This window comes from Etheostoma cragini, chromosome 17 (genome assembly GCF_013103735.1).
Source record: "Etheostoma cragini isolate CJK2018 chromosome 17, CSU_Ecrag_1.0, whole genome shotgun sequence".
Taxonomy (NCBI): domain Eukaryota; kingdom Metazoa; phylum Chordata; class Actinopteri; order Perciformes; family Percidae; genus Etheostoma; species Etheostoma cragini.
The window spans coordinates 7,459,434-7,467,770 of record NC_048423.1 but is presented as its reverse complement, the minus strand read 5'-3'; the positions used below and the strand labels follow the sequence as shown (position 1 = coordinate 7,467,770).

The following is an 8,337-nucleotide window of genomic DNA, read 5'->3' as shown; positions in this document are numbered from 1 at the left end:
GTTTTCCCCAATAAACCCCTGTTGCCTTCCTACCTGGTACACTGCGTTTGGGTCCTCCTTCCGCCCCCACCGCAACAGAAACATTGCAAACACAAATAGACCTCCAAACAATCTCCTCATGCACACATAGTGAAGTTCATATTACAAACCCGTATTTCAAGAGTATATCAGAGTGTTTTTATTCAGAAAACTCATATTGGGTACTCCTATTCCATTTAACATTACCTTCTGCATCCAGCATTTTGGGAATGTCCAGGTGTTTCTCGGCTATGTCAAAAGCCAGGTTCAGGTTCCCCAGAGGATCATCCTAAATACAGAAACACAATTCTACATCACTGAACAGCAATGCTGGACTTTAAATGCCACCATGCTGACCTCAATGCTATGGTGGACACATCATACTCCATGATCACCTACTGTACGTGCATATTGACTTAATGGCACTTGTTTATTATAAATTTATACTTGAGAGAGCTTCTGCACAAAAACCTACAAAATAATTTGTAATTTTTCTAGATTTCACTTTATGAGCTGGATGTGTTTTTAGGAACTTTATATATCTTATAATTGCAGTTTGATCAGTACCATAAAACCAGTCAGATTGGGAAAAGCATTGGTTTGTTATAATTTCCCAAATCCATAACAAGAATGAGGTATTGTACATGTTGGGCTTTTATCTAACAACAACTACCAATTACATCAAATGATTATTACAATGACTGCATTTAAAATGAGAGATGATGACAAAGTCAAGCAAATCATCACATTTATGAATCAATAACCAGCAAATGTTAGTTATCTTTACTTCAAAATTTACTTGAATGACTATAATATTAAATTAATACTAACAGACAAAACCTTTCACCCCCTTCAATATACATCCAATATCTTGAAATGACAGATCCACACAAAAGTAACTCTGACATGAGAAACCAAGTGTTCACACAAGTGGGAGTGGTGCATTTAACCAACAGCTGATGGTGAACCCATTCCTGCTAATGGCACAATCAGTGAGAGTGCAATGGTGTAAAGGGATCCCGCTGTTGCTATTGTCCCTATCTCTGTACCGCTGTTCCATAAAGGTAGGGAGTTGGGGGCTAGCACACTACATGACAGCGCCAGCTGCTCACAGATCCAGTGCAGGACTCATAGACGGGTGGATAGGGTGGTAAATTGTTGACGGGATGCAGGGTTGGATAAAAGGATAGAAGGATACCCCAATACGTCTGTGTGTGTTTGTGTGCACGCCCCTGACCAGAGCTGCCTCGGCAGGCTGTAACACTGCAAGCTTAACAAACACGCTCACCTGGAGCCAGACTCAACAGCTGACTGGCGCACAACGCAACTCTGTCCTGGCAGCATGAGCAGAACAAAGAATTTGCGGTCTGACAGAGTGTGAGAATATGTCAAAGAGTCAAAGAGATTTAAAGAGTGAAAAAAAGCAGACGATATACAGTATATATAAAATTGTGTGTGTGTGTGTGTGTGTGTGTGGCTCATCACTCATATTTACCCTCAGTGCCCTTTTCCTAAGCATGAAAATCATGAAAATCAACACCATCCTTACCAAGATTTAACTGATAAATATCCCAGTACCCTAGACATCTTCCTGACTTTCATGAGGACCGACAGCCTCTAACTGGGGAGCACAACATGACATCATGGACAGTAGCAGAGGTAAAGCTAAGCCTGAGCTCTGCAGCAACTAGGCTCATGTTTCTGTGGCTATTCCCCTACTATACACTATTGGGCCAAAATTGGTCTAGGCAAAGTAAATGTTTCTATTTCAGTTAAGTATTCCACTTTCTCGTGAAAAGCCTGATTGAGTAGCCATGAACAATTTATTTGTAGTATAAAACATTAAAATCACACCAAAACCTCTATTGTCGTTTTTGCGCGATGCCCCTGCCCCCAACTTGCAGTTTTATTGTTAACTGAATTGTTAGTGTAAAAGAGAAGCCTCAAATATCCCTGCAGTAACCAGAGGGGATGGCCGTCTGGCCTCTGCGGGGATATTTAAGACTGCCTCTTCTTCCAGAAGGGAAAGGGTGCGTTGCTTGTGCATTATTATTGCTTGACAAACACTGGAGGGCTGTCAGCTGGGCTCTTTAGCTCTGCAAACAAGCAGCATGGCTCACTGAGGCCCTCACCTGTTTAAATTTAAACACGGACAATCCTGGCCATTCTTTACATACAGAGCGTTTAAATGAGCAGTGGATTTCTTTGTCCTTAAAAATATTTAAGATCAAGTAGTATGCACACACTGGTATGCTGGATGAGAAAAGTGCCAAAACCAACCAAAATAGCCTTGTGTATCACTGGGCACAGTATTATAAAGACTAAAGCAATGTATGGTAATTATGCTAAAGTTGTGTACCAAGTAAACTGTTTTAGTTTAGAATACTGAATCATGATCCGAGACTAAAGGAATGCACTTGGTATAAAACATAATGCTGGGAAGACAAAACACATCCATAGATTAAAGAATTATTATATCCATTCGCCGAATAACACACTGATTCATCTGCAGCAAACATTTCTGAACAGTGTTACGCCTACAACCACCCAGTGGACTTCCCATGGACGGCTTACTTTGCCTTAAATACTTTACACTGTAAACACCATGGAACTGGTCCTATTAAATGACACATATTTCTATGTCTACCTAAAAGTGCCATGAATAGTATCAAAAGTGCCCAACAAACTATTTTGAGCTCATTTTGTAATCATCTCTGGATCAAACACCCTTTTCCCAGGTAACTCAGTCAAACAAGCAACCAGGTGAGCCTTGTAAGTAACTTAGTAGCAGAGGAAATGGCTCAGATAGCATTCAGTCCTAGATATAATTTAGTTTTTCTCAGTCAACAACTCAACATATCATAAGACATAGCCCATAAAAATTATACTAAGTTCAGTATGTGTTGTAATCAGCTCACACTGTGACAGGGATGTTAATTTTATGGAAATCAGTCATGTTAGTTTTTGGGGCTGAAACACAGCATCCTGGTTACAAGAGAAACCACACAACACCTTGTTGAGCTTAGAGTAGTCGAGGAGGTCAGGTCTGTGTCTATGTATCAGGGCGCAGAAGGCCAGGCCATCCTTCCAGCTTCACAAACCGAAGAGCAGAGAAAACCAACATGTCAGTTCGAAAAGGTAACTTGCTAACTTGACGCAGAGATGCTCTGGAGTCCAGTTATAGCATTAACTATTAGAGGTAGAACAGCACTTGGAAGCAGCATTTTGCTGATGCCATACTCAAGTCTAGCTATTTTGTATTGTTTAAAGTCCACCTCAAGAAGAACTTAGTAAAGCTATCAGATGAGTTTATTCACTGTAAAAACTCCATATTACTGTAATATCTACTGCTACATCATATTTTGTATGGTCAATTGAAATAAAGCAGTATAGAATGAGAGAACTATCTAGATTAGCTATCGATCAAAAAAGCATTGCTTTGACCAAACAGCATTTAAGATAAAATGAGCAGTAATTGTAGTGTAGAACTTACCTGACATGGAAGTTTTGAACATTGACATTTCTGTAGGGGGCAGTCTTTCTCTGACACCACAGGAGAAGACCTTCCTTGGCAGATGTTTCTGAGTAGAAAGTGAATTCATAGGAAATGGTTTCATAGTGGGGAAAACATAATATATGTTCTTTGTTTAGATTCAGTGGACACTATGTCTGTGAAAAATGAACTAGATTTGGATTCTTTGGATTTTATTATCTCACCTTCTACAGAAATGTCCTGAATGGCAAAGCGGAGGATGATAGTCCAGATCATTCCAAGTGTCATCTTTACATTACCGTCCACAATCTCTGAAAGGCAAACAACCTGTTGCCATCACTTTGCTCTAGAGTGAAAAATAAAGTTGGATTATCATTCATAGTATTCTGTGCTTTGGGTACCTTCAGCTCCAATGGAGACCAGCTTCACTCCTTTGCTCGTGATGAACTCCAACGCTTTGTTGACGTTAGCAATCTTATGAAACCGCATCTTCCCTCTGTCTGGCTTGGGTAACCTCTCTCCTGCAAAGAGAACATTATGTGACAGTGTCAGATATGTGTTCAAACTGAAACAAGTATATCACATTAATAGCAAAATGCACACCACATTGATGTAATTGTTGCTAAAGGTGAAAACTTTTACTGATCTAACCTGAGATAACTTCCAGAAGCAGCATGAGCTTGAGTCCATTTCTGAGGTCCTCCTCAATGTTTTCAATTTGAGTACCAGCTTTCCTCAGGTGGGAGTTACACCAGGCTGTGAAGGTCTAACAGGAAAGGGAGACCCAGGTCCATTAAAATGGGATTTGATAAAATGTCACCATACAAATGCAAATTATTCTGGGCATTAAAATTGCAGTTATTCCTGCACTTCTGTGAACCTTTGTTGATGCACCACATTTAATACAAAAGGAGAAATACCACTCATCTATAAATTATATTTTACTTGACTTAAAACCTCCATTGAATTAGATTTTCTTACAAACATAATATTCTTCTCTGCACTAGACCTAAACAAACTGAGGCAGCTAACAGCTTAACAAGTCTTCACTACCAAATCGATGTTAACCTCTTTGACCACTGCTACATTTTCAGATTAACCTTCAGTGACCCACTTGTGTCCAATTTCAACTTTTTCTTCCACAGCTCACAAGCATCAGGATAAAACCATGTGGGGTACTGAAATACTATAAATCATGTTAAGACAGGATCATTGTCTTTTTCTCCTCCTATTTTTATAAAGTCTGTCAATAGCAAGCCACATAGTTCACAGGCACTCAACACCGGATAAAAGCTCAGAGCCGACCACAGAGCACATTCCGACCGATATAAGGCGTTAAATTTAGACTGCTCTGCTGTGCCTCACGATAAGAGACTGGTAGGAAAAACGTCAAAATGTCTCGCTGTGTCAACATGAGTGAAAATGTCACGTGGATACTAAGGAAGTTTTCCTCTCACGTCACTTTCTGTCACTTTTTTTGCCACTTGTGTGTGATTGGTTACAGTTGCAGAGAGATTGCTTTATCACAGTACATGTGTGCTGTTCTTCCAGGTCACACTCATTACTATGCTGAGGTATGAAGACAGGCAGGCGTGAATAACGGATGAGAGCATGGTTAAATATTCTATTGTTAAAGGATTTGAGGAATGTGCAAAGGGGCGAATGAATGGGTCTGTCATAGTATCAAAAATGTTAACTCCTACCACAACAAAAACATTTTTTTCAATAAGCTACTATCATGAACTAAAAATTACATTTGTATGTGTATATGTGTATAAATGGTCTATTGTAAGCTAAGGGAATGCTAGACCTTTTAACCCTCACAAAAACAAATGAGTACTTGTACTTTTTGAAGTACTGTTAAATTCAGTGATCAAAGTATAATGCTTGTGGTACATTCTAAAACATGTATTACAGTTATTAGTTGTCAATACTATTTCAGACAAAAATGGATACATAAGCTTGCTTTGCTTTCCCATTTGGATTCACTTTTTGGCACTTTATTTTTGAGAAAATTGTGAAGTGACTTTGTGTAATCATCCCTTATATAGGAGGAAATGTAAGTAACATAATGTATGGGCCTATATTAGAATTAACACTAATGTAACATGTTTTATTTTAGTAAAAAGTAGCTCTGCAGTTTTTACTTTGTATATTTTGTGAGCTTCTTTTAACTTTTGTATGAGTGTATTTTTGCACCTACATAAATTCCTGATTCTTACACATCCTTGTACCCAGCAGGGCTGTATAGGTTTGCCCAGTCACCCACTTAGGCTTCCCCTCTGAATGCCGGTGCAAGAACAGAATATTACAGGCTTGAGAGTAAAGGCCATCACATTCCACAGTGAGTGAGTCCCCAGTGTGTATGTGACATTTAACTGCTGCCCTTATGTAAAACAAATGTGACCTGCTGGTACTCCAAATTTGACTCGGCCAGTCGTAGAGCCATGCTGCCCACTTCCAAGCCCTCTGCTCCACCACTACTGACCAGTGACGATAAAAGCTAAAAATATTTATGAATCCCATCCAGCGAGGACCAACCATGTCACTGAGGTAGCTGATGCCTTTTGGGCCTCACTAGGTTACAGGCTGTGTCAAGGATGACGGAAAATACATGAGAATTGAATGTTTAATATGTTGAAAAGTTTGAGCACATTTTATTATTCACTAAAGAAACCACAGCTGCTAGCCAGCACCAGGGCTTGAGCTAGATAATAAATCTAAAGCTACTGGAGAAAAAGTATTAAAAAAGGTGACTAAAAGTGGCCCTAATGGACCAAACAAAAGCCTTGTAGTTCTGATACTGCTCACTGTATATCATCTCCCACCATGCCAAAAACCAACTCTAAACCGCGGTACTGTATACAGCCGTCACTGGTGCTTTGTGTCTTCTGATCATTTTGAACATCTGCTCTCCAATAAGCAACTTGTTGACTCCAAATTATTATCAATAAAAAGATAAACACTGGAAAAGCTGTTCTATTTACAGACCAGGGACATATTAATGCCTTGTGTTACCAAATCTACAGTTTTGTCATCATTCCTGTGGGGGGCAGGAGGTTATGGGCATGGAGCAGATGGCTTCCAGTTGTGCAAAGCTGCAGTTTAAGGCCCAAGCAAACGTTTAAAGCCCTAAAACCAACTGATAGTGTGGGAGGGCGAGGCTATTTAGAGTTGAGCTGGTACAATATTTCTGCATGGTTTCTATGAACAAAAGAATTCCGCATCAAGGACACTGGATTAACCCTACTATAATGCCTTTTGGTCCCGAGGTTAAAATTAGATGTAGCGTCCATTCTAATCCCAAGAGCGTCATCATGTGTTAGAAGCATCTGTTGACAGCTCGCATTCCGCACGTATCAGTGGAGAGGCAGCAGTCTGGAGAGCCGCTGGAAAGCAGAGCTATTGTTAGCTGGTACCCACCGCATCAGTCCGTCAAGTTGTCCTCCTTGGCTGGACAATCGGCTGCATCAAGTCAGCAGCAGTTAAGTACAACCACACCGGAAATTATGTGACGCTGTCCTTCAAATTATAACTGCAAGTGAAACTTCCAGTTGGGGGGCAACAACGCTTTAATTCCAAACTTGACATTGATAGTACAGCGGATAAGATAGTGTTATAAAAAAATATGTGCATTTTATGAGGATATAATGAACAATATACACTATTGGCTTCTTCGCGTAAATATTTTTTTTTAGTTTTGCTTACAATTTGAACTGTACAGAGCGATATCTCATGTTCTGCAGTTTATTAGCTAACTTAACGTTAGATTGTAAGTGCCAGATAGATTGGCTAAAATAGATGTCGTTACTTCATTGTTAACTAAACTACGTTAACGTTAATGGTTTATGTGAATTGGTGCCGAGCATAGGCCACCTTGCGTAAAACAATTCAACGAGTTAGGGGTATGTACGTTGAACGCTGTCCGCTGCACCTTTCTCAAAATGACGTTACACATGACATGACGTACAATACAAATGTTTCATTAACTTAGTAGGCCTACATGGTAAAATATACAAGTTAATTTTTTTTGACACTTTTAATCAACGCTCCTGAGAAACGTTAGTTTCGCCATTATTGTTAGGGGTTTTACTTTGAAACTATTAACCGGAGGTTCAAGTCCTTACTATGGTCTACTTGCTAGACGAACAGAGCTGTCTAAAACTATGATGTCCAATTACTCACAGAGTATTAGCGCTATATGGAAATATAAACTATTTGAACTTTGAAAAACAAACTTCTAATGTAATCCTTACAGTGCAAATGTCATTGTAGTTGTCTCATTTGTATCCATCACACAGTGTGAAAATATAGGACTCAATTTAGTTTTAGCATATAAAACGGGCTTTTTGTCTTTTGCTTACTTTCCTCTGCTGTTGTTCCCAGGCAGGGTCCAGTAGCATGTCCCTGTCCCACTCATCCTCCTGGAGCATGTACTCCTCCTCATAGCCGTTATCATAGTGCACTGTGGTTTCCACCTGGGTCATCATCATTGTGCCGTTGTACTTTCTGTTAACCCGAAGCTCAACTGCGTGTTGTCCTTAAGAAAGGACAGCTGGATTGACTGTAATGCTGATGACAGGATAGTTCCCTAACAGTCTCACTGAGCTGCTGCTTCTGCTGCTTCTTCTCTCTCTCTCTCTCTCTCTCTCACGCTTGCCCTTGTCCTCCCGACCTGACAGACGCCTGGCCCTGATTGCCACAGATGAACAAGCCACGGTATCATTAGTACTGGACAGCCACGTGATGCCTTCATACCTTCCCCCCAAAAAATCCCCATCACCCACCCACCCAAACTGCAAAAGAACAGTGTATTAACTTGAGCA

General features: G+C 40.1%; 1 protein-coding gene across 1 annotated transcript in view; it reads right to left on the bottom strand.

The window, feature by feature from the left end:
- The window catches only part of actn2b (actinin, alpha 2b), a 20,241-nt gene extending 12,017 nt beyond the window's left edge, over positions 1–8,224 (bottom strand). The window contains exons 1-7 of the mRNA XM_034898487.1: positions 7,876–8,224; positions 4,163–4,277; positions 3,913–4,032; positions 3,736–3,822; positions 3,512–3,599; positions 3,031–3,109; positions 226–307 (exon numbers count right to left, since the gene is read on the bottom strand). Of these exons, the coding sequence (XP_034754378.1) occupies positions 226–307; positions 3,031–3,109; positions 3,512–3,599; positions 3,736–3,822; positions 3,913–4,032; positions 4,163–4,277; positions 7,876–8,004 (700 nt within the window). The 5' untranslated portion in view covers positions 8,005–8,224. The remainder of the gene's footprint in view (positions 1–225; positions 308–3,030; positions 3,110–3,511; positions 3,600–3,735; positions 3,823–3,912; positions 4,033–4,162; positions 4,278–7,875) is intronic.
- Positions 8,225–8,337: the final 113 nt, after the last annotated feature.